This window comes from Phoenix dactylifera, unplaced genomic scaffold (genome assembly GCF_009389715.1).
Source record: "Phoenix dactylifera cultivar Barhee BC4 unplaced genomic scaffold, palm_55x_up_171113_PBpolish2nd_filt_p 000812F, whole genome shotgun sequence".
NCBI lineage: Eukaryota > Viridiplantae > Streptophyta > Magnoliopsida > Arecales > Arecaceae > Phoenix > Phoenix dactylifera.
This window is the reverse complement of record NW_024068179.1, coordinates 20,914-47,790: the sequence shown is the minus strand read 5'-3', so window position 1 is coordinate 47,790 and position 26,877 is coordinate 20,914. Positions and strand designations below refer to the sequence as shown.

At 38.8% G+C, this 26,877-nt stretch overlaps 1 protein-coding gene and 1 non-coding gene across 2 annotated transcripts; both read right to left on the bottom strand.

Moving 5' to 3' along the window:
• Positions 1-396: 396 nt before the first annotated feature.
• On the bottom strand, positions 397-7,404 carry LOC120107273 (60S ribosomal protein L18-2). The gene is made up of 5 exons (XM_039120483.1): positions 7,253-7,404; positions 7,079-7,168; positions 6,819-6,947; positions 6,556-6,738; positions 397-772 (listed from the first exon to the last, which is right to left on the bottom strand). Exons 1-5 carry the CDS (start codon positions 7,253-7,255, stop codon positions 614-616), a joined length of 564 nt encoding a protein of 187 aa, XP_038976411.1. The 5' UTR covers positions 7,256-7,404; the 3' UTR covers positions 397-613.
• On the bottom strand, positions 4,352-4,433 carry LOC120107276. The gene has a single exon (XR_005509154.1). It is a non-coding gene; the product is annotated as a small nucleolar RNA snoR53Y (small nucleolar RNA).
• Positions 7,405-26,877: the final 19,473 nt, after the last annotated feature.

Below are 26,877 nucleotides of genomic sequence, written 5' to 3'. Positions count from 1 at the left end.
ACAGCACCGGCTCCTAAATGGAAATCAAACACAAAAACGATCAATCGAATGACGAAAAGGATATATTTTATAAAAAAAAAAGAAAAAGAAAAACGTTATGAAAGAATCCAGGATCTTGGTCCGCCGTGAACATTAGGAACCCCAAAATAGCTTGATTGATTTTAGCTTCAGCAGGTGCAATCAGTATGACGATTGACACTAGTAATCAACACTGAATTGGAACCAGAAATCTGCTTCATTGAAAAAAGAAATTCATCAGCTCTGCTTCAACTGATGATCCATCAGCATATAAATAGTTGACAAAAATTATTAATTTTTCATTGTTAAGAACGCAGGTGTGATTCCTATTGCCGATCTCTAGCAGTTTTTGAAACCCAAGTCACAGAACACATCCCATCAGCAACTTGACTACAAAACAAGCCATCAAAAATTTCTCATAAAACAACAATGTAAATGGTTCGAGCTTTGAATCAAATGAACAGAAAAGCTGCACGTCTGCTTCATTTCCCCATGTCCTGAAAACTGAAACATGCCAAGATATTCCAAACATAGAAGATCCTTGCTACTCAAACAGTAACATTTAAGTTTGCCCTTGGAATAACTAGGATGAGACCTAAACCCTAAATCCCCTGCTGTTCCTTCTTCCTCTGGCCTTCTCAAATTTCCTCCCCTTGGAACGGACATAAGGCTTTGTGTGGCTGTGAGGCACACCAGGAGCCGGACCAAAGTGTTTCACAGCTTCCCGGGCATTCTTCGGACCCCTCAAGAGAACCTGCAAGAACAAGAAGTTTATTTCGAATTAGAAAATACACCCATTTTTCGAAATCATAACAGATGGCCATAACAAACTCATGGTAAACGTTCAACTTCCATAGAACGCTACGCATATATCAATTTGATAGGACAACTGCTGAGAAGATATATGCTTCCATCAGAATTTCACGCCCTGTATTTTTCAGTAGTAGTGCCGATACATAAAATTAAAGAAGCATAACCTCTGTACCAAAAAAAAACATAACCTGCCAAGTATAACCCATTGGAGTACTACCTATCACTCCATATATAGAATTTTCTTCTTATCTTCATTGAAAATTACATAAAATATAATCAAATGTAAAATAAACCATGAAGACACTGCAAGAAGGGGAAACTGTGATATTCCTCTAAGAATATGAACAAAGACATTGTCAACCAACACTTCAACAAAGAAGAATTGGCAGACAAATTTAAATGGTACGTGAGAAGACTCATCAATTAAGATTGTTACAAATACAAATCTATGAAGACAACACACATGGTTTCCTCACATATAAATACACTAAGAGAAAAGGAAAACAATGATCTAAACATCAGCATACTGAGGCACTAGAGGATGTCAAAAAAAAATCAAAATATGACTGCACAAGATGATCTAAATACAAAAAATCAAATTATATATTTTTGCTCAGATACTGCCATGGTATTTATTCCTTGATTTCCATATTCTGGAAGGTTTCTTAATGACCTGGGATCAAGGAAGGCCGAACCAAACCAAACCGAACCGCCCGGTTCGACTCGAACCAAAACGACTCAGTGGGAAACCGGATCGGTTCGTCTATTGGAGTTGGTTTCAATCCTGAACCGGCCAAAACCAGTTTCGAACCGAACGGAACTAGTCAAAAAAGCCCGAACTAGACGAACTGACCAGAACCAGCCGAAACCAATAGGAACCAACTGGATCCATTCGCACAGAGTCGACCCGGTTCTGAACTGAGCCCCTCCCCTTTCATTTGTTTGCTGATTAAAAGATATCATTTCTAAGCCCTCCGACTTTCTCCTTCCCCCCACGGCGAAAATCATACCGATTCGACATGATTAAAAGATCCAAATCTAAATAAAGTGTGCTTCCTCTCCTCTATATCATTCTCTCAATTTTTTTTGCTAAAAAAAATAGCTCAAAATTTGCAAACTAAGAAAAGATTATGCCAAAATTTTCGATTTGGATGATCTATGATGACATAAAAATTTTTATTTTCTAAATTATTTATAATTTTTAAAAATTAAAAATATATTTTTGAATAAAAAAATAAATATATATATATAATAAAATTTAAAAAATTGTAAAATTAGAAGCATATTTAAGGGCATGCAAGCTACTCTCTACCAAAATTTGGTGTCCATTTATTCAAATTTTGATGTGATCATGCATACAGTAGCCTAAACCTAAATTGAAAAAATTTAAAAAATAAGTAGCCTTTGATTATGCCAATGGGCCTAAAAAATATATGTAGCATCCATTGTTGAGTTCTACATAGATCCGAGCTGAAAATAATTTTTCAAAATATTAATATTTAAAAATTATTTTTAAATTTGAAAAACAATTAAAAATATATCAATAATACCGAAAATTATAAAAAATAATTTCTAAAGTAGAAAACATATTTTTCTTAATTTATGATATTTAAAGGTAGTTTTAAATTTAAAAATTATTAAAAAATATATAAATAAATAAATATGAAAAATTAGTATTATATATTAGGTAAATCAGATGTATTTTTTGACATAAAAAAATTATCTTCATCGTTACAAAATTTTGCTATTTTTAAATAATTGATACAGCAACGTACTTGATAAATCTGCCGGAATGAAGCCATAAAGAAAAAAGAAGCAGAATGTGACATTAGTTGGAATCATGGACAAATACTCTCGAGTCGACACCATTGAAAATGCAACCGGTGCAATACAGAGTTAAAAAAGAAGGGTAAGCAGGTTGAAGCAGCGCTTAGCTGGTGGTTATCCCGATATATCTATGTACCGAAAATTTCCACAAAAGATTCGGCAGATGATGAAAAAGCACTTCGCTGATTTTAGAACAGCGAAGAAGAGAATTTTCACGAAGAATACAGAGGTGGACCATCGAACGGAGAGCCACCTTCCTATCACTTTAGGAAGTTAGAAGAGGCGTCCGCTCCAGATGACAAGACAGATTCAGATTACTATGCAAGCGAGCTTGAATGATCAGTGGCAACAAGATGAGATGGCCAGTCATAAAGCTCGATGTGGGCCCTCAGACTAGGAGTCGGGCTCTGATTCTGCGAGCAGCAAGACAGATCCAGAATTCAGAAGAACCTCCTCAGTAAGAGAGGCCGTCAGCAGAAACGATGGCCGTATAGCAGTTTACATCTATGCTGAGGGCTTTTTGCATCTATGCTGAAAAAGGATAAGCAAAATAATAAGAAGGATATATGATGAGCTATTGGATCCTAGTTCTACTTCAACCACATCCTAACGCATGTGGCAGATAATACTACTACGGGTCTACCATTTTCGCCATCCAGATTGTCGGTCCCAGTGTAGATCCTCCAGCCCCGAAGAACATCTACTGTAAGCTTCTTAACAATAATAAAAAATTAGAATAATGAATTGCCTCATACAAGAACAAGTGGCCCACATATGGACTGACGGTGATTGTGATGATTGGATTGATTCTACCAGACGAAGCATTATCAACTTTCTGACATATTATGATACGAAAACTTTCTTCCACAAGTCGATTGATGCTTCTGATCACGTGTACAATGAGATTTTAGATATTGGTATGTATGTTGTACTTTAAATATATATAATTAATTATATTACTTTATATTTTTTTATCTCACACTTGATTTGAGGATATTTTGTTGTTTTTTTGTAACATGCAATATCTCACTAATCATTTTATAATTTGTATAATTTTAAAACAATAAGATGCATCATTTAGGTTAAACCGAGATCATAGAAACATAAAAAAATAACAAATTAGACTTAAAATCATTAAAAAAGTTCAAAATAATTGATTACCGATTAAATCAACTTGAAAAACTCGACAAAAAAAATTGAGCATGCCGGCATAGAACTGGCATGCCAAGCATACCGTGTTCGATACCGTACAGACCTATCTACTGACCGGTACGAATTCTGGTACTGGTTTGTACTGGCACACCCAAGCGTACCGTGTGTTGGTACGGATTCCAATACCGATTCGGCAAACCTTGCCTAGGATTAAGACAATATCATCATGGCTTAAAGCATCATGATAAAATAAAATCATGAACAAATGGCAAGAGTACAAGCCTGAAACTTGAGGTGGCAAATATTGAATATAAAGAACTATTAACATATTATAAGTAGTTTAAGAAATGAGGCAAGCAAATGCTATGTCTACATAACAGTGCAAGACCTTATTCACATCTAAACAAACATTCCAAAATTCAACCTCTGAACAATAGTGATAATTCCAGCTTATAAAGCAAGCATCAAATCTCCAATCTGGATAAATTTAGAAGGTATTATATCATCAAACCTAAGGAAATAAAATTTCAATGAGTGAAAAAGTTGCCTCAGAAAAGAACATAGTCAGATAATCATCAAATAATAACAGCATTAGCATGGTTTATATGAGCATCACTGGGACCAAAAATTGGATCAATCTTTGTATACGAAAAGAAAAAAGAACAAGAAGAAGTTAACATATAAGTTTTGTTGAAACTTGACTAAACAGGACAGAGTTGCTAATCACTCCAAGATCTTAAGATTAATGGAAACTCTTATAATAAAGATATTATATTGTGTGTGTATGTGTCAAAAATAGAGAGTTAAACTAGAACCCTTCTAGTAAAATAGAAGACTCAATCTTATCAGTGCAACATGAATGTTGGAACATAGACACTAAATATCTACATCGAAGCTTGAACCTCAATGTCCAAAACACCTAGAAACCAAAAATAATATATTTTTAAGATTTCCTACTTAGTGCAGTGAACAATACCAATAGCACGACATACTAATTATCAAATCAGTTTGAACTGTTCCAAAAAATTTGAAGCGTGATCAATGATATGGATTATGAACTATATTCCAAAACACTTTTTTTGTTGCAATACATTTTAAATCTACTTGATGTATCAGCAAGAGTTAAATACTTGATGTATCAGCAGGAGACATTCGCAGTTTTTTTAATTTCCCAAGTACTAAAAATAGTCGAGAGCATGATAGACAACATGAACCATCACTTGACAAGGCTTACTATTTATTCTTCAGAACTATAGATCCTTTAATTGGACTTATCAGATAAAAGCTCATCTTTCTCTCTCACCCTCTCTCCCTCCCTCGCTCTCTCCACCTCCTCTCCCAAAAAATAGAAAAAATTCTTCTCATTTAACACTTTGGTTGCATACAAATTATATTAAAAGCAACGATGGGGTTTTGCATAAGTTAAATTTGCCCTTACATGGAACATCACTCAATTCTCATACAAACTTTACAAAATAGCAATGCAAGCATGAGGAACATTGAGATAGGATATTGAGATAATGCAAGTGTGAGGAACATGGAGAGGGATATGGGGATTGTATGGCACAAGGGAGGTGGGAAAAAGTCACTTTATCTTTTCCTTACAGAATAACCTTAATGATAATTATCAAAAACTGAAATTTGACACAGGGTAACATTGATAAACCCAATTTCCCCCTAACTCGTTCCTTCCAATACAGTATAGGTCCAACAAAATGAACAAATAATTAGGACAAAGACTTACCGAGTGGTTGACAGGTCCTGGTTTAATTTCTAAAACTTTCAGACATGCATGCATGCTCATTTGCCTTCTAAAACCGAGATAGTTAAATCATCAATATACCATAACGTTTACACCCAAAATTAAATAGTCATCGGCCAACTATAATAAGCAGATGATAACACTGCATCAACAAAGATCTAATTGCTTGTTTACGTATGACACTCAGAGCGGCAATGTTTAGCCACTTGTTACTCGTACAAGAGACCATATATGGGTAATTTATTTTTGTTATCTGGCCAAGGAGTTTATCAAGGGGGGGAACTACCGGAAACCAACACCCAAAGGAAGTACTGCTGGAAATAACTTCCTCTTTATTGAGAAATGATAGAGGCAGCAAGAAGACTTTATCTATTGACTCTCAACTTCAACCACAATGATTTTTGAACCAGTTTCTGTATTGAATGGGCTCTTTTACCCTTCATCTTAGGTTTAGGTTCAATTTCTACACCAGTTTCTACCCTGAATGAGCTCTCTTAACCCCCTTTATCTTAAGTTTAGGTTCTTCTCTAGAGTAGAGGTCCGACCTACTCTAAAGGATATCTCAGAGGCTTCCCTTTTGTTCTCTTTATTTTGATCTCTCAGCAAAATTTTAAGTCCTCGCATCAGAGGCAAACTAAGAAATGTCCTGTCTTCTTTGATCTCTATATCAATCCACGGTTGACCATAAGAGAATGAGACGTACAGACTTATGAATCATCACTAACAGCTTATGTTCTGAATGATGCAGTAATTGTAAAATTACCCATATACATTGTGATGATTGCTGACAGTTCCAAACTATCCTAGTATCTACAGAACCCCATATGACAAAACATAAAGCGAATGTTGTGATTGCCAACATTATCAAACTAAGAATAAGAACACCGAGTCTATAACATTCGCCACTACCATTTTCATACGCACCATATGACAAAGAAGGCCAAATGAAATCAGCTTAGGGTGATGCTTAGATCGACACATACCGTGTTCTGTCCAAGGGGTGCACGGAGAGCGAGCTGGTCAAATGTCAAGCACTCTCCACCAGCCTTAAGAATCCTAGCCCTCGCCGTCTCCGTGAACCTAAGAGCCGTCACCGTCATTGCTGGGACCTCATACACCCTCTTATCATCTGTCACAGTCCCCACTATGACCGCAATCTTATCCTCCTGATCCAAAAACCAAGAAAATCGATACACAAACACAAAACAAAAAGAATTACAGAAACAAATGCTGGAAAAGATCTAACCTTTCCTTCCATGAACGTTATGAGCTTCTTGAGGGAGATTGGGGGCCTGTTGATCTTACTCATAAACAGCCGTTTAAGGATCACGGCGTTGAACTTGCTCCCGGTCCTCCGCACCAAAAACCGGTAGAGCTGATCACCAACACCGTCCAATAGAATCCATCAGATAAAGAAATAGATCGAAATCCTCACCCCATGCATCGATTACAAGAAGGAGTAACATAAGAAAGATCAAATCAGCTTGGATCCAAATTGGATCCCACCTTGACGAGGAGCTTGAGGTAGACATCATCGGATTTGGGCGCGGTGCGCTTGGCCTTCTTGCTCCGGCCGCCGGCGACGAGATCAATACCCTGCCAAGAAAGAGAGATTAGGGCTCGGCTAGCGTTCGAGAGAGAAGAGGAAGAGAGGCGGAGGAAAGGAGAGATTAAGGTTACCATTCTGGCAAGGGTTTTGCTCCTACCGCTTCGTTCTGCGGCTGGCTTCGGTCATGTAAATGGGGAAGGGGATTCTAGGGTTTTAAGTCGCCTTCCTTTTTACTGGGTGTTTAGATATCGTGGTAGGGTACTCAGAAGATACAATCTGAACCGTCCAATAAATGGACCCAGTTCATCCGTGGATTCGTAGACTTATTGGACCTCACTATTTAGGATGGGAGGTGTCAGGTGTCTAGTCCAATTTTTAATACAAGTGCAAAAATAAATAAAGAAAAGATGTGAAACAGATAATTTGATTTAATTTTCATAGAGGATGATTGCTTACAATTTATGGAAAGAAAATTCTTTCAAGGGATTACATATAATTTTTTAAAATTTGTTAAAAAAAATTAGAATTTTCAAAGAAGCTTTTCTAGCAATTTTCATGAAGCCAAACATATCCTGAGTTTGGAAAGGTAAATCATATAATACGAGGTACAAGAGAAGTAGCCAAAAAAAATCGAATGAAAATTTTTTATATTCATGCTTACGCTTTATCAAAATAAAATATTTTCCTAATAAATTTCATTTTTTCATAAATATGCTTTAAGTCCACCAACCCGAGATTCTCTATGGTGTGTTGTTTATATCATAGGGTCTGGTATAGTGCTCAATGGCTACCATAAAAAAAAGTTACGGCCATCAAACAATGTGCACTATGTATGACATATAATAATATTTTATTTGATGGACATCCATCTCTTAATGGTAGCCATTAAATATTGTACCACACTCTGATACAAACTATACACTATAAAGGATTCATATCAACTTTTGTCCAATTATATAGATGCTCGCATAAACCCAAGCCTGGCCCAACTTGTGATCCTCATGTTTAAGCTATGACCCCAAACATGACCAAGAGTATAGGCGTTTGAAGCTTGAAATTGACATTATGGGTGTAGCTCATGCTGTAAATGCTCATGTTCTCAATGATGCAAGCTAGGTTATACTTATCAGGAGGTCTAAGTTGGGTGTATGACTGTACATGATATATGTACTTACTTGGACAAGAAAAAAAATGCATCATCAACAAATGAAATAATAAAAGAGAGACAATAAGCACCATGTACATGTATTATACCAAAAAACCAATTAAAGTCCCAAATTAGTCAAAAAAAAACCATCTCTAAGAAACGATGACAAGGGAATTATTAATATTCAGTAATCGTGGAATTCATGTCTTAACGTTGCCCGTTATAAAAGTCATTTACTTTTTGCCATTAAAAGAGAAGCCATTATCTGTCTAGGTTTGACTCACCAAGACATATCAGATTTCTGAGTATGGGAAAGCATATCGGTCTTGGTTTTGGGTGGCATGGGCATGGTGGCCTTCCCTAGTTTTGCAATTGTAGATTTTGGTCGTATTAGATCGTAGAAAAAAATAAAAAGATTATTTAATTAAAAAATTGAGTAAATTATAAAAAAATTGAGATTAAGAGTAAATTATACTTACATCCAATAGTATGAAAAACTTATGCTTACCTCTTAAGGTTTAGTTTATTCAACACTTTATTCCATAATTTAACAGCAGTCAAAACATTAACCTTAAATAGGACACAAATACTACATCAGAAAAAAAAAAATTCAAAAATGACCAAAATAATCTTTAAGTGTGACATAGCAGCCGTCCAAGAATATAAGAAAGCGCGTGCATCCTCTCCACCCAAAGGCAATTTTAACTTTTTACATAAGAGAAACGGTTTCACCAACGCCGTTAATTTAACTGGATATAGGTGTAGTTAGATGTAGGTATAATAAATATAAATCTCAAGAAAGTTTTTGTACTTTACTCTAAAAAAATTAAGAACAACTGCAGCAAATACCTGGGCTACAAGCCGAACTTGACTTGCTACATTCTAATCCACTATCCTTCGGTGGGCTCAATATTGGGGTCACTAAAAGACTTAATGGGAATAGCATTTATGTCATTTTATGGCCCATAATGTGGATTCGCAGGCCAGGCCTTTAAATGTTTTTAAAAAGTCGGTTTTAAACCGTCCAAGCCATGGCCCAACCCAACCCAACATTATGTTAACACCCATTCAAGGACTACATATCTGAGCCTGGTATTACCCTGACCTAATCAACCCAGGGTGCAACTCCCCTTTAGATTAAGATCAAGGCATGAAGCTTATATTCATCATCCCTTATCTCTTTCACTAGCTCTGATTCGATGCCTGGGAAAATTTTGTCTGTCATAGTCTTAGACTTAATCGTCGCTTCAATTCTAATAATGCTAAATCTAGTCACGAATGTGATTAGATATATATAACTTTCCTCCAAATATGCATAAAAACTTATGCACGGTGTCGGACTTATCATTTGCTTTGGTACTTGGAGACCATGGAACCCAGGGCATAAAGCTTTGGAGGAAAAAATGTGATGGTAGGTATAACACCATACATGAGAAAGTATTAAAGATTCTAATAATTTTTTAATGCACGGAAAGAATTCATGCAAATTCTAAAAACTCAAGGAGAAAATAATGGCAATAAGAAAGAATCATATGTATGGCGGGCTGGAGCAATAAATGTTATTTCATCATTCATTCAAGATTTGTTTCAGAGATGTGCATAGTATGTGCATCCCTGAAAATATTAAATACATACCAAATAACAAAACTTGATGAAAATATTAGAAATGAACTATGTCTTTGATGATGCAAATCATCATATTTTTCAATAACTTGGAGTTATTGCAGGTTTGCTAAATATCTGTATGTTATGAAACAAGTTCCTCAATGCCTAACACTTCGAACTGCATCACATGAACACCAACATTCCAAACCAGATAAAATCATGAAAACCCACAACCCTTTGCACCCAACACTTGTTCAACTGATGTCCACTGCATCTCAAAGACTAAAACTACACCAAGCCACGAAAAATCATAGCAATATTGGTCGCTTAATCAATGGATCTCCCTAATGAACAGCTCGATGCTAGGGTGGCCGACCACGATGCGTCCACATAAGGGACGACAAATGGTGGGCCGATGCAAAGTTACACTATTAATTAAAGCTAACAATCGACATCTTTTCCTCATTTCGATCACTATTGATCTATGGTACATCATAGTTCCTTCATGCACAACATCAAGCCTTTGTCCTTTCAAGAGTCAATAGCTTCCTTCTCAATGTTTAAAAAGCTACAAAATGATATTCCACAAGGAAAGAGTTCTTCCTCACAACCCTATTTAATTTCCTTCCTTTAGGATCAAAAATATCTTATACACTTAGCCAAAAGCAAGCGGATGGATGGATAACTCTATAATTGGTGGACATAACTTGTGGCCTTTTGATGTCTCAAGATGCCTACCCTCACATGGTAGCATTGATGCCCCCTCCATTCACCATTCCAATTCTCACCACAAAGTATATATGGAAATATAAGCTCAGCTCTCACCCTCCATTCCATTTCTCTTCTCTACCCCATCCTCATGTGTTAGTTACTAGTCCACTCTCTGGAAAGATGAGTCTCCACTCTGTCATCAATTGATCACACATGCCATGCTGGTGTCCTTTCACATAGTTGGCATCTTACACTCAAAGAAGCCCAAGCACTAAAGTTTCCTAAAGAGAGCTCATTCGATCGAGCTACGGAGTACTTCATTGGTTCTCACTATCCATTGCAAGTTACTCCTTTCCAAAAAAAATTTGGGTCATGGATTGATCTTCCTTTCTTTCTCATATGCCTATATGGTGACGAGTTTCTGAAGCAACTTACTTCATCCTGTAAAAATAAATCAAGAGACCGGCCAGTCTCATTCAAGTTTATGAAGGATTACATGTTCAGTTTACTCTAACTTGAAATTGTTCTTGAAAGTTTGTGTTTAAAAAGGAGAGGCATCACATTCTCTAATGCAATTTGCTTGCTTCTGTACAAAAGAATTGACAAGGTGCAGCTTTAAATAACTCTTTCTTTCTGGATGAGTTTTCTGAAAAAAAAAAAAAAAACTGAAAGTCATGAGGGATTTTGGCATGTCAAATTTGCAACAGCAATTGCTAACTTCACCAAATTGTATGGCGCAAGACTCCTGTATTCCTAGAAGTGAAATCATTGCCAATTTTGTTGATAGTTTGATCAAAAAGAGTTCATGTCAACCATGTCAATAGGCTGGACTTAGGACACAAACCTAATATAAATTCATGATCAAATAGAAAATAAACTTGGGCTGCTCTAACCCTCAATTACCACTGCATCAGTCCTACGAACTTCTCCAGATAAGTTTTTCCAGGCAGGAGAACATTGCCTACACGCACCCATTTTGCATCAACCATTCCCAGCCACATGTGCCATAAATCACACAAAAAAAGAGGAAAAATTCTCAGTTTATGTGATCAGAATAGGAGTTAAGGTTATTAGATTGCAAATTTAACTAGCCTACTGTAACTCTTAGAGTACCAACTTGTCCTTTCTTTGTTCATCATAAATTTACCTTTATTTTTTTTTTAAGAAGAAGATAGCTAAAATTATTCATGAAGACTTGGAGAATGGAGATATTCTTTTTGGGGGTAGAAAATAGAGCTATATTATGACAAAGCACAACTTCAATTAACACCAATTTCAACAGGATACTGCTCAAGTTTATATGGACCAAATAGACAAATCTTATAGAGGCACCTAATTTCATGGCTATCGATATTTGGTCCTCAAACAGATCACTTTAGACCTTGTACAAGCTTTCACTCTTCAAATTATGTTAAGATATAGATGTCGAACACATCAATATCGCACGTGCGAAGTTCTATTCAGGACATCCAAAGCCAAGTCAAATCCCAAGCATGTAAAGTTTCAGCTCATACATGAACAATTGTGAGGATGTAAGTCTGGCTAGTGAAGTTCTACTTTATCATGGGAAAATAAAGAAGCCACGAGAGAGAGGGAAGAGGTTCTTCTAGGCCCCCAAAGATGTCATTCTTCATGAAATTGATGCTCCTTTTGATTGTTAACTATTTCCATTGACCAGATTCTCCTAAAAATTCTACACCTAGGGAATCAACTTGACAATGAATTCTCTGTGTTCGAATCCAAATCCATATCCAAACACTTTTTCCTCGAGGAATTCATACCTAAACACTTGCATGATTGCGTGTGAAATCCTTTCTTTCTGGGTGGGCATGGTTGGATCCCACCATTTTCATATCTAGACTCCAATTCCTTCACAATTTAAGGAATATATAACAAGCTCAACCGAACCAGATCCATATATTATATGCTAAGTAGCCAGAAAGCAAACATGTCTCCTGTGATGAAATGCTTTGTTAAGAAAGGGTAATGGAAGACAAGATGGAATAGGATTGGATTGAGATCAGTCAAAAGGTTTGAAAACTCTGGTGTGGCTCCCTCTCATGCCCATGCGTGTTGACTCAAAGGGGGTCAGAGGGAGAGTCCCGCCTTAGGCTTTGCCAACTTTTGACGAGGAGAGAGCGCACCAAACGAATTGGAGTTTGCGTTGGAAGATGATTTCCTCCACTAGCACCTCTCCACTAAAGGAGGAAAATAGTATCTGAGGCCACTAGGATCTTGCTGATTGCACGCTTATCTTGTGTGAATTAGGTCACTTGTGCATGCAAATGTTTGCCTCTAAATTGACACCATCTATTATTGCAGGCTTTTAGCCATTTCTGAGAGGGTGGTAGTGGCAAATATATGGTGCCATTTTGGTTTGACAATGTAAGCTCCCAGGGCAAACTAATTAGCATTTTGACACCTAGTGGAATTCATTACTCTCTAGATGGATAACCTTATTCATTTGTGAGACGGTGTGGGATATCCAATTCTCTAGTATTGCTCGGAAGTGTTTTGCCCTGTGTGAGATGGATCAGGCATGATTATGAGATATCCATCTCTCCTTATGTAAATGCTGTTAAAGCAGATTAATAAATTCGGGTGGATCCAGGGCCAGTACAAGGCGGGCAATGGGCATTTGCAGACTGACGAGAAGTTATACTATCTTCTGGATCACTCATGTGTACCGAGCAGCGAACAGGACAATTGACTGTGTCGCTTTTTTTATTACTTAGCATTTTGGTAGCATTTTTTGGGATATCCATGGGATTATTTTCTCTTCCTTACTTCATCTTTTATGTTCTGATTTTCTTAGATATATTCATATTAGAACTGTTTAATCTATGCGATCAAGAATTATTTCGTGCTTAGAATTTGGATTACATTTCTCCCCCCTTTTCTGACCAGAATGGAGGACCGAGGTCCAAGGCCCACCGGCACTTTGTTTGGATTATCTTTTTTTCGATAAACTTAGACTGGGGTATCAACCTAAAGAATGATGAATTTAGCGACCTAACTAGTTCAAATGCTCAACTCCAACCAGAAGCTAAACTTGCTCCACCCAAGACCAAACCGAACCCAATCCAAATCCATGCCAAATTCGGTCTCTCGCTTACGATCACAATTCGAATAGGTCAAGTCCAAGTCATGTTGGATTCGGTGCGACCAGTGACACGTCCAATGGTGACAGATTCCAATTAGGATCCTCATCATTTGCAAGATAGAATATAAAATATTCGACATCAGAGGATGCGAAGATTCCGGGATTATGTCTGATCAGAAGATTATCATCTCCAAGATACTGAAATCCCCCTTTATGGTGTTGGTTTGGACCAGATACGCTAAGGCCTGCTGGTTTCTAATGGTGCCGAGCTTTGGTTAGTGACAACCCTTGCTTTTCGGTGCAACAAGACAGTTAATCAAACAATTTAAGTCTTATGTGGGGTATCAGAGAGGCACATCAGATGTCCATCCTCGCCCCAAGTTGTAGTTGTTGGGTGGACTTTAGACAGGCTAATTAGCACCCTAGTGGCATCGGTGGTTGGCCATTTAGATTCTCTTCTCCTGCAACATGAAAGGCTATCGACCGCTATCTAGAATCTCTGGATAACTTAAACAAAACCATTAGCCCTCTTGTTTATTATTAAACTTGGAGATACTGTTGGTTGCTTGGGGTTTCCCCTACAATGCAACCGACCATCTTATTAATCACTAGATGTGACCATGGATGTGCTATCATTCCAATAGGCATGTGAAATGGAGGTAATTGTCGGCCTGGGATTGGCTATTGGGCATATGCTATCCTTGCTTGGCCTTTGGTAATATGATCGAAGCATGATGTCGCAATCCAAGCATCGCCTAAGTGGGATTAGGTTATAATTGGAGTTTCTTTTTCTAGGGATGACATTTGGATCGGACCGGATCAAAAATTATTTATTAAACATGTCAAGTTAGGTTAAATATATTTTTAATTAAATAAATAGATTTAAACAGGTTAAGCGGATCTAATTAAGTAGATCAAAAATAGATTAAGCAAGTTTTGTAAATAGGTTAAATGGGCCACATTATGATCTGACTCAATTATTAAACAAATCAAAGCGGGTTAAACAGATCAAATGTCTAAACCTATATCTAATCCTTTTAATACATAGATCTGGATTGAACCTATTTATGTCAAATCCAAATCTACTTAAGATGGGCTGTTCGTGGATTGGTTTGATAAATTGGGTCATAAATTGTCATCCCTACTCTTTTTTTTTTCCCCCTTTAATCATGAGATTCCAACATGCATGGTTCCGTATTAATTTTCAAGCATTGCAGTAGGGCCATGATATGCTAGAGCCACCCAGTTAGGCTGAACCCACGCTGGAATATATCGACTAAGATAAGGTTGTGGGGGACGAAGTCATGGATTCTAGTCTAAGCTAAAATCATAAACATCTAGTGACATGATGAGAAAGGTACAAATTGCCAAGCTAACCACCACCTTTTGTGTGTCGATATCCTTGCAGCATTGGGTCAATGCTAGTTGCCAAAGTGGAAGCTTTTTTTATCACTTAATCCAACTGCCCATAGTTGGGATTCTCTCTCTCCATCTCTCTATCTCTATCTCTATCTCTATCTCTCTTTGATGAAAAGGAAGGAGGGCGAAACATGCTACCACCATCAAATTTATTAAGACCATAAAATCATGTAAATATAGAGATCTGAAAATATTAAATGAAAGGGAGAACACACGCACACATATTGACTATTGTGTTGAAATCAAAATTGTTTGGACAAAGCTATACTTTAGATTTTATTTGTTCATTTACATTGCAGTTACCTTGATTTTTCTTCTGGCAGGACACCATAAGTAGGTTTATAATGCGGTTTGACGAAAAAATATGTTATTCTAAAATGCAATATATTGTCGAAGACGGGAAAACTTAGCGATAATGCAATATGTAACTCTCATCCTGATTTGCTTTTTAGGTAAATGTTGATGCAAGGGTTGTTTAATACTGTCTAATGTAATGTGGGCTCAGCCCGCCAAACTATCAAACAAAGCGGCTCAAGTTGTAGCGAGAAAGGTTCGATCTTTCAATATCGATATGGCTTCTTAGCTGATATTATATAGCAGTTGAACCCATTCAGCATCAAGAAGTTACAGTGGGCTAGGCGGGCCTTCCCCAGATCATGGGGTTTCTATGCTGTAGAGTTTTGTGGTTTGTCGGGTGGCATAATTACTGCCTGGAGACTGGGGTTTGGTGATCTGGATATCTTCAATGTTTGTGAGCAACAAATAATGATAGTGATCTTTGAAGGTAATGAGAGGCTGTGGATCCTAGCCATTGTATATGTTAGCACAAATTTCAGGGAAAGAAGGATCTTATGGGAAGAGGTAGCCAAACTGTCTCAGCTGGGACATCCATTGCTAGTGGCTGGAGACTTTAATTGTATTGATAGCCCATAAGAGAAGCTAGGGGCGGAGGCCTTCTCCAACAAGAGGGAGGTTAGAGAGCTCCAAGAATTCATCACTAGCAATGGGCGATTGATCTTGGCTTTGATGGTCTGAGATTCACTTGGTGCAACAACCGTCTCGGGCAAGCTAGGGTCTGGGAGCGGATTGACAAAGTCTTCAACATGGCTATATGGGTGCAGAGCTATCCGGACTATCGGGTGAGTCTTCTACCTCAGATCGCCTCTATGAGGCTTGGAGGGTGCCAGTCCAGGGTAATCTCATGTACAGAGTCTCCCATAAGCTGGAGATAACTAAACGACGTCTGGTGGAATAGGAAGGAGGTGGGCAACATCTTCAGGATGGTAGAGGAGGCCGAGGAGGCGATCTCCAGACTACAATCCTAGGAGGTATAGGAGGGGTCTATCGGAGGTGGATCTGGAGGAGCTCAAATTTCACTTATCCGCTCATGACTCACTTCTTCGCCAGCATGAGATGTTTTGGAGATAGAAGTCCATGATCCAATGGATCAGAGATGAGGACTGAAACACCAGATTCTTCCATCAGTTGACCATCATCAAAAGTTAGAGAAACAGAATCAGAAGAATTAGGGGTTCAGATAGCCAGTTGACAGAGAATCTGGATGCTATCAGACAGGTGTGGGAGCAGCTTTTCAGGTCCAAGTGAACAGATCAAACGAGCAGAAGGAGTTCGCCTTTCATGACGCCACCTGTAACTAGTGTCACAGAGGAAGAGAATGCAGCTTTGATCAGACCTGTGTCGGCCGAGGAGATTCGGGAGGCTCTATGGTCATTGGGGGAGGATAGGGCCTCGGGGCCAAAAGGGTTTTCCCCGATTTTCTTCAGAAGGTATTGATTGATTGTCAGACAGGATGTGGTGGAGGCGATGCAATAGTTCTTCAGCTCGACAGGCGACAGCCCTACCAACTGACTGGAAGAAAATTTGTTATCCTGATCCCAAAAAAATAGGATGCTACAGAGCCATGTCACTACCAGTCGATCAGTTGGTGCACTACATTGCACAAGGCTATAATGAATGTTTTTGTCGCTAGGCTGCAAGGCATCCTACCTAGACTGATCAATCTGAAGAAGGAGTCCTTTGTGGGAGGGTTGAGCATCATAGATGATGTCCTTATTGCCCATGAGTTCATGTTCGACTTACAGAGAACCCCAAGACGAAGGAGTTTGATAAGCATCAAGCTAGACATGGAGAGGGCTTATGATAGGATGTGCTGGGAGTTCCTACGGAGTTCGCTTGTGAGTATTGGCTTCCATGAGCAGTGTATTGGTTGGGTTCTAGGTTGTGTGAGCGCTCCATCTTTTGCCATTCTTGTGAATGGCTCTCTCACACACTTCTTCGAGTCTGTGGTTGGCCTCCGTTAGGGCTGCTCGCTGTCTCCCCTACTCTTCGTCCTGTGTTCGGACGCCTTATCCAGGGCCTTGCGGCATGTGGCGGAGACTCAGGCCTTAGACGTTTACAGGCCAAGGGCAGAGTCAGTTCAAATCTCACACCTCTTCTTTGTTGACGACTATCTATTACTGGTTCGAGCGACTAGGCGGGCGATGAGGGTGATTCGGGACATCTTGACAGGTTACTATTCCGCCTCTGGTCTGCAGGTGAAAAAGGTCAAGTCCGCCATATGCTTCAGCCCAAAGACCAAGCCGCATATAAAGGCCTCTATCAAAGAGATCCTAGGGGTGGGCGAGCAGGAGGGTGCGATGAGGTATCCGGAGGTTCTTATCACTGGTCGGCGTCTTCGCTATAGCGACTGTTCTTATGTCGAGCTGAGTATTAGGCATAGATTGGAGGGATGACAGATGGATGCTCTTTCCATGATAGGCAGAGTCACCCTGGTGTGGATGGTGTTGAGCTCGATTCTAGTGTATATGTTGGCGAACACCCTTGTTCCATTGTCACTACCGAGGTCTCTAGAGCAGATATTCAGAAACTTTATTTGGGGCAGGCAGGATGGTAGGGGAGGCACTGACCTGGTGGCTTGGGAGGTGGTCTGTCAGCCGCTCAGATGGGGTAGTTTGGGGATTCATTCACTGGTGGCGAGGCGGGAAGTACCAGCTGCAAGACACACTGCTGGGTTTGTCTTGGTGTCGGACAACCTGTGGAGTGCTTTATTGAGGGTCAAATATGGTGCGCTCATAGCGAGGGTGGAGTTTCGGGCCAGGCATCACTGCTCTTTCATCTGAAGGAAGATCTGCTCTCATGCCCCATCAGTGCTATTAGAGATCAGGGGAGCAATCGGGGATGGACAGTCCATTGATGTCCTGGGGGATAGGTGGGTGACAGAGCAACCGCTAGGTCGGATGCCGACGATGGTCGACTCGACGAGGGTGGCCGGGCTAAGAGTCAATGAACTTTTCATTTCTGAAGAGGGCTGGTGGGACGAGGTGCTGATTTGAGAGGCTTTCGGGATGCAGCTTGCCGAGATGATCCTAGCTATCCCGCGACCTCAGGGTGCTTCGAAGGACAAGCAGATTTGGGTGGGCATAGGGAGGTCCAGGATGCGCTTTGTTGACCTACATGTAGTGATGGGTGGCGAGGCCTCCAGGCGATTTGATGGTGGATGGATCTGGAGGATGCAGGTCCACCCCCACGTGACCTTGTTCACTTGAAAGGTGGCCTGGGATTGTCTACTGACTAGAAGTATGCTGGCTAAGAGGGGGGGTCAGAGTCTCTCTAATGTGTGTGGACTGCTCGGATTCGATGGAATCTGTCAGTCATGCTCTGATTGAGTGCCCATGTGCGCACGGATCTGGATGAGGGCCTTATTCTCTTTTTTGGGGCCCGCCGTGTAAGCTAGAGATCTTATTCAGCTCGTGAGGTTTGCCACGCGGTCTCCAGGCACCGCGGGGTACGGCATTGTTGCCGTCTACTTGGCTTATCACATTTGACTGGACAAAAACAACAGTCTTCGAGGACAGGAGGGCACTCTTGAGGTCCGTCGTAGAGAAGGCTTTCCATTGGCTGCAGAGGTTACTGAGGCTACCATGGCGGTTTTATTTGGAATGGCTAGGGACATCTAGGACCCTTTCTTCTCTATTATAGCACCCTGGTATGTCCTTGTTTCTTGGGAGCCATCACCTCCTGGTCATCTTAAGGTAAATTTTGACAGCAGCGTGCCTACTAGTGGAGATAGAGCTAGAGTGGCGTTTGTGATCAGGGACTAGATTTCAGGTTGATCACTGTGCGGAGGCATCAATCCTTTGAGGCATCAGTTTTTAGGGTGGGCTCAGAGCAGCATGAGAGGGACTCTCCTACGCGAGGTAAGTTCTAGAGGCGGGGAGCATCATTCTCGAGGGGGACTCAGCCAAGGTAATTGAGCGCATCCTGGAGGCAGGGTAGGGGCTGACACCCGCTACTACGCGACATCTGGCGTCTGTTGAGAAGTGTTGTGCCTTCCAAGCCATGTACGTGTTTCGTGAGGCGAATAGACTTGCTGATTGAGTCGTCTCTTTTACTGACCACCATTCTGGAGAGATCCTCTGAACTGGGCATGCTTCCGTTCCTCCGCCGTTGTATAGTCTTCTTTCATTGATTCAGCTGGCTGTGCTCATGCGAGATTAGTGTAAACAACCGATGTACCAAAAAAAAAAAAAAAGAGGTAGAAACTAGTTGCTAAGATAACAGCAAACAACTACTTGTGTTGCTTAGAGTAGTGCCCATGGAAAATTCTCTACGAACTCAATTTATTTTACCACAACTGAACAGGAGTGACTTGTACCACCATACCTTTTTTTGATGTAAACTTGTGCCATACCTGCATCCCTCCATTGCTGCTGGCTTCTGTGTCATGTTTCTGCTCTCCAGTCTCCTTTCTTTTCAAGAGACTAGGACATAGCTATTAGATGCTGGCCAGCTCTGGATATTTTCCATGCATTCAAGCCATCGCGTGCATGGGTCTTGCACATTCATCTCGGGAGTAGTCGCATCTCAAGACAACCAATCCGTTTCTTTCATCTCCACAACCATCAAAACATCCCCCAAACCTTTATATATCTCCTTGCAAACTTTGTTCCTTGTGAAGGGGGACGTGACTCATGCCATCATGAGATACATGGATATGTTTGTCCCTTTCTGACATGGGCATACTGCTCACAACATACTGTTACAAGGGCATTTTAGAACCCTAGTAGAGTGACCCACATAGCTAGAAGGTCCCATCCATGTCATGGAACATAACATAGAAATGCTAGGGCCGGACCACAAACTCATGATGCACATAAAAGCATGCCTTCCTAACCATCTCCCTATGATGCACATAAAAGCATGCCCTCCTACCCAAAGTTTATAATAACAAAACATGAAAAGGCAACCATGCATGCAATGCAGCCAGTTTTTCTTTTTCTTTTTCTTTTCTTTTTAAGAAATCCATTTGGATTTGTGTAAGCCCGACAACATGTAGTCTTTGAGACTATTGGATTTTGCTCAACTAGCGATCCTCTAATTTCCACACATGAGAAAGGGTTTTATTCTACATTGGTGATACTTCTACGGCCTTCTTGCGTGATTTACCCCGAATCCGCATATAATCGGACAAAGCACCGCAACGTGATCCCCCCAACCCTGTAGAAGAGGCTGCTCCAACTTTCTTGGACATGGCGCGTGCACTGATAAACCTAACATTGGCACATGGATGTAAGGGCTAGGATTAATTAGGGTTAGATCCTTTGAGGTACTACAAATACCTAATTGGTCCCTATAGTTTGTATTCTATGTTAACATGAGTAGCTCCATAATCCATGCCATATATGTCAATAAATTTGCAGGCAAATGTGAACTATCTATTAGACCAAGTACAATTGTGGACTCTTAAAACATGAGTGCCAAACTAATGGGCATTATTTATCTTAAAACACAAATAAAAGTGCATTAGGAGTAGGGATTTCTCTTCTATTTCTTGTTGTACCATTGTCATGTCCAATCAAATGGATAGTAGTCTTCTCTACCATGTTGCTCAAAGAAGAGGAAGAAGGAGAAGAAGAGGAGAGAGAAGAAAAGAAAGAAAGAAAGAAAGAAAGAAAAGGACTACTAGACTCGCTTCCTCTTCCTTTGCTACTAATTATCTTGAGAATATAAATATCCGGCGACATTATTTTTCTAATCCAAAATATTTGTGGAAAGGAGAATTATAAAATGTTGATGAGCATGTAAGCTGCCATATTGCATTGCATATACTTCAGTCTAAGTCTATATATATTTTAAGGAGAGGATATTTAAAGAAATAAAAAAATATTTGGTGTTGTGCTATAACAATTATACCTATATACATATATATGCGCGCGCGCACCCACACACACACACACACACACACACACACACATATATATATATATATGTATGTATGTATGTGTTATGTGTTGTTGTTTTTGTTGTTGTTACCGTCAATAAATTAAAATGAGAGATTTGTAGGCAAAAACCTATACACATTGGCATTATCCTCCTCTAATACAAAACCCTCCCAAGCTCGAATAAGGTGGTGCCTACTACACTAGTAAAATCTCTTGGTGGTTACACCAATACACTAGAAATGTTTAAGATATCTTAGAGGATCCATCAATTCTTTCAAGAACTCATAATTTTAAGTACATGTTATTTTTAATATTTTTGCGAGCAGAGAACAATCTACAAGTTATTGAGTTCATGGGAAGTTATATATGTGCCATCATTACAAAAAAAAAGAAGCAAAACCGACTCTTGAATGCCGATTCTAGGGAGATGCGTCGGTAAATTTGGCTTCCGTGCCAAATTTTACCGACGCGTCTAATGAGCGTCGGCAACTTGAAAGAACAGACGACGCTTAAAAGCGTTATCGTAGTCCTCAAGCGAAGACGACACTGAGAAGCGTAGGGAGTGGATCTAGGACAATGCTTTTAAGCGTTATTGTTGTCCCCGACCTAAGAAAACGCTTATAATTGTCGAGCTAAGACGACGCTTATAAGCATCATCGAAGGCGAGGAGCCCTTTAAACCCAGCGCCCGATCTCGAGCCCTCATTCTGCCCTAGCTACTCCCTTTTTTCTCCTCTCTGGTGTTTCCCTAGCCCCCGTCTTCCTCCTCTCCACTGTTGTCCTAGCCCCCGTCTTCCTTCTCTCCGATGCTGATCTTCCGACTCCAACCTCCTCTCCTCCTTCCTCCTTTCCCATGTCGACCGACTGACCTTAACCCCCTATGCTCGAGGTATTTTTCTTCTCCCTCCTCTCCCTCCTTCTTGCTTGTTCTCCTCCTTCTTCGCCTCCTCTTGTTCGTGTGTTTGTGGGTGTTTTTTTTTTAATTTATTCTCTAGCTTCTCCTCCTCCCTCCTCTCCGGCGCCGACCGAGCAACCCTCAAGCCTCGATCGAGCTTCGCGACTGCCCTCCTCTCCGAAGACTGGCGTCGACCGACTGACCCGAGGTAATGCACTATCTTTCCTTTATTCTTCTGTGCTTAGTCATGTACTCTAGATTTTAATTATCAATTTGATTTTTTTTTTTGGGATATAAGAATTAGAATAGAGCTATGCAATCATTAAATTATCTGATGAAATTCTAAAACTGAGATGCAATCATTAAATTAAGTCAGTTTCCCCCTCCCCAATTTAGCCACAATGAAACCTTTATCTTGATGTCATGACATGAATATTCAAATAATCAAGCAAAGATATTTGTTAATGAATTGCAGAACATTAATGCTTGATCCCACCACTTTTGCAATTGTTGGAGTCCCTTGGAAGAGAAAGAGAAATGGAAACCTCTTAGTTTGAAATATATATGTTTAATTAGAAAAATAATTTTGAAGAAGGTGATGACACTCGGTATGATGTGCGAAGCAGATGGTCCTTGCAGATTTTGTTCTACGCCATCTTTTATTGTTGCTTTAGTTTTGTGTTATTTTTTGCTTGCCTGGTTAAGTACATCAGATTCGAATTAGCCATACTTAAGACCTAGGTTCAACATTTCACAACTCTTAAAGCTTCAAACTAAGAGCAGGCTACTTCAAGAATGACTGAAGAGCGTTTAGAATTTGAAGAATGCACTGAATTGATCTTAATCTTACAAATATAAAAGGTGACGAGGCTCTTTATTTTAGAGACATTATTCTATCTGTTCTAAAAGACTATGTTTCCTGGTCAATATTGTTCAAGCCCTTGACAATATATTTAATGTAAATTTATTTAGCTTAAGGGAGGAGATAGGGATGAAGAGGGACAAGCCTGCCTTTAATTTGATGTTGTCCACAGTACTGGCCTTTCTTTCATGTCTTCTTTTATTGTTAGAGAAACAAAAGAATTAGAGACCTAATTTTGTTTATGTTTTTTAAATAAATTGCAATTCAATCGGTATTCTAATAGAATGGACAAAAGTTAGATAAATAAGTTGAGATCCAGTGCCGAGATTTGGATGGAGTTCAGAATTTCATTAAATTTGCTTTTGAAAAATCTAATATGAATGAAAAGATTTTATGTCCATGTCAAAAATGTATAAACAGTTCTGCTCTTGATCCAAAAATTATTGGAGAACACTTGATATGGAATGATTTTCTAAAGGGTTACATTGAATGCATACTTCATGGAGAGTCCATATTGCCGTCTCCATATAACCAACCCTCCTATCTAGAACACAACTTCAATTTTAGATCTAGTAACACAGAACAAAATTCTGTAGGAGAAGATGATATAAGTGGCTTACTCAGAGATGCTCTTGGATATAGTATTAGAAATTTAACAGATTTTAGTGGAGGATAAAAAGCAGCCATAATAGGTGATGAGCATACAATTATTTATCAATCCATGTATGTGGAAGAATCTATACATTCTGATGACACAGCTTGGTATGATAATTTGGTGAAAGATTGTGATCAGAAACTATATCCGAATTGTAAAAATTTTATGAAAATTTATTTTCTTCTGCATTTATTATATTTGAAATATTTGAATGGATGGTCCAGCAAGTCTTTTACTATGCTTCTTTAATCACTAAAGGATATATTTTCGGAAGGTGTTACTTTGCCATCATCCTCATATGAAGCCAAAAAACTAGCAAAAGAGTTGGATCTTAATATGAGAAGATACACAGTTGTCCGAATGACTGCATGTTATATCATGGTAGAAATATCAACCAAGAATCGTGCCGAATATGTGGAACTTCACGATGAAGACAACATAAAGAAGACGAGAATAATTCATTGATAGAAGTGGATGCTGCACTGATTAAAAAAAAATCAGCTAAAATTTTGAAGTATTTTTCTCTTATACCTAGATTGAAAATAATGTTTGCATCATCGAAGATGACTTTCTCAATGAGATGGTATGACAAAGGTTGTACAAAGGATGGAATGTTAAGACATCCAGTAGATAGTCTCGCATAAAAAGCATTTGATGATTGGCATCCCGAATTGCTTCTGATGTTTGCAGTGTTAGGCTAGGTTTAACTAATAATGGGTTTAATTCATTCCAAACGATGAGTTCAACATACAACACTTGGCTAGTTGTTTTGATTCCATATAATTTTCCACATTGATGTGTATGAAACAGTCTTCAGTAATTTTGTCAATGGTTATTCTAGGTGACAAGAGCTAAGGTAATGATATTAATATTTTTCTACAGCCTTTAATAGAGAAATTGAAACAATTATGGAAGGGTATTGATACATTTGATGCTTTTGTTGGCCAAAAATTCAAATTGCGTGTAGCTCTTATTTGGACCATTAATGATTTTTCTGTATATGCTAATTTATCTGGTTGGAGCACTAAGGGGCGTATTGCATGTCCTTCGTGTGGAGATTCAACCCATTCGTATTGGTTAAAACATGAAGGAAAGTTCTATTATTATGGGTCATCGTCGGTGGTTAGAAGCAAACCATTTATTTCGATTTTAGAATGACTTGTTTGATAGTACTGTAGAGTTGCGATCTGTCCCTATTCCACCAACTAGAACTGAAGTCTTTAGACAAATGCATGGCACTAATTATACACCAGGTAAGGTCTCTAAATGTGCAAAGAAGAGAGGAAGGGAGCATGTTGGCAGCACAATGAATGAAGGATTAATAGCAGAGGTTGCTGACTTTTTTGAGAATGAAGACAACATAAATAGTCAGAAAAATGATGATAACTCAATGGTAGCATCTCCATAGAAACAACTATAAAAAAAAGGAGCATTTTTTTATTTACTTTATTGGGAATATAATCTTCTTCGATATAACCTTGATGTGATGCATATAGAGAAGAATGACTGTGATAACTTGATTGGAACATTGTTAAATCTTGATGGAAAGATAAAAAATAACTTGAAAGCGCGCATTGATTTGAAAGATATGGGCATAAGACAAGAGCTTAATCCGAAAGAACTTGCCAGTGATAAAATTTATATACCTCCTGCATGTTATACAATATCTACTCAAGAGAAATATTTTTTTCTAACAGTTCTAAAAAATATGAAGGTTCCTGATGGGTACTCATCGAATATTTCACGATGCGTAAATCTCAAAGAGCAAAAACTTTCAAATCTTAAAAATCACGATTGTCACATTTTGATGCAAGATATCTTTCCATTGGCTTTAAGATCATCAACACTGAAACATTTTGATGCAAGATATCTTTTCTTCAGAGAGCCATGATTGGGTGCTAAAGTTCCTCAACTGCAAATAGAAAGAATATAAAGTGAAATTGAAGACGGACTTCAAGCATGAGGGTATGACAGAGAAGGAGGTTGCTCGTGTTTGTCCTCCTGATGTATAGCCTCAGCAGTGGAGGGAGCTTGTTTACTACTAGTTTTCTAAAAGAGGACATGTCACGTATATTGTTTCAATATCTCATATTATCTTTATTATTAATATGGATTGCAAATATATACATTGAATATATTATATTGTGTACTTTTATTTTGGCAGATATATTCTAATATTGGTAGAGCTGCATGAGCATCTCAAGCAGTTCCTCACACTTCAAAGTCAAAAAGTTATGCGAGACGTAGAGATGAATTCTTAAGATTTTTTGAAACTATTTGAAACTCTATTAATATATTGCACGTATCATATTGTATTAGTTTGCCAATATACTCTTCGAGTGTAGATAGAAGAGCATGGAAGGGAGCCTAATGAGGTAGAATTTTATAGGATGACTCACACCCATCGAGATGGCAGCTTTGTTCGAAAGAAATCGAGAGAAATAGTTATATAATTTATCTTTGATTTGTTCCAAAAAAAAATTATTAGTTTTACTTTTTTTTAAAATATTAATGTGACTGTTTGTTTTGAGAGATATAGGATAGAACTTCACTTCTTATTGCAGAGCGCGTCGGGGAGTCATCATCATCTGGCGCAGCCAGACATGTCGAAGCTTAGGTCTTTGCTGAATTGATGGGCCCAGAACGTTATGGTCGAGTGAGGGGTTATGGCGTTGGACCCTACTCAGTTGTCTGCAGTGAGCCGATATACCCAAAATGCCAGACAAGATAGTCGCACTGCAGATGTTTATAATTTGAAGATAGAGATAGCACAGATAAAGTAGACATATGAAAAAAGATAAAGGAGATAATACAGAGTCATAAAACCGATATTGCGGAGTTGAAGCAGACCCATGAGTTAAAGATACAATCTTTGCAGAATCAACTTGACCAGATTTTATCTTTATTGCAAAGATTTATCCCTCTAGTAAATAACTAAATCAATTTAAATATTTTACGTAATTATAATATATTTTTGTATGAGCGTAATGACTTTTGTATTCTTACTTTCTAAAGTGTATTTTTTTTCTTATAGGTTGCTGATGCTTCATTTACTCGCAGAGATGATGATGCCATCGACCTCTAATATATCGTAGACTATTTATATTTAGGAATTTGA

Excerpts from the sequence above, each read along its gene's own strand:
- LOC120107273 (XM_039120483.1), bottom strand. Across the intron at positions 6,948-7,078 it reads ACCTCAAGCTCCTCGTCAAG|CTCTACCGGTTTTTGGTGCG; the intron begins GTGGGATCCAAT and ends GTTGGTGATCAG. Across the intron at positions 6,739-6,818 it reads TAACGTTCATGGAAGGAAAG|GAGGATAAGATTGCGGTCAT; the intron begins GTTAGATCTTTT and ends TTTTTGGATCAG.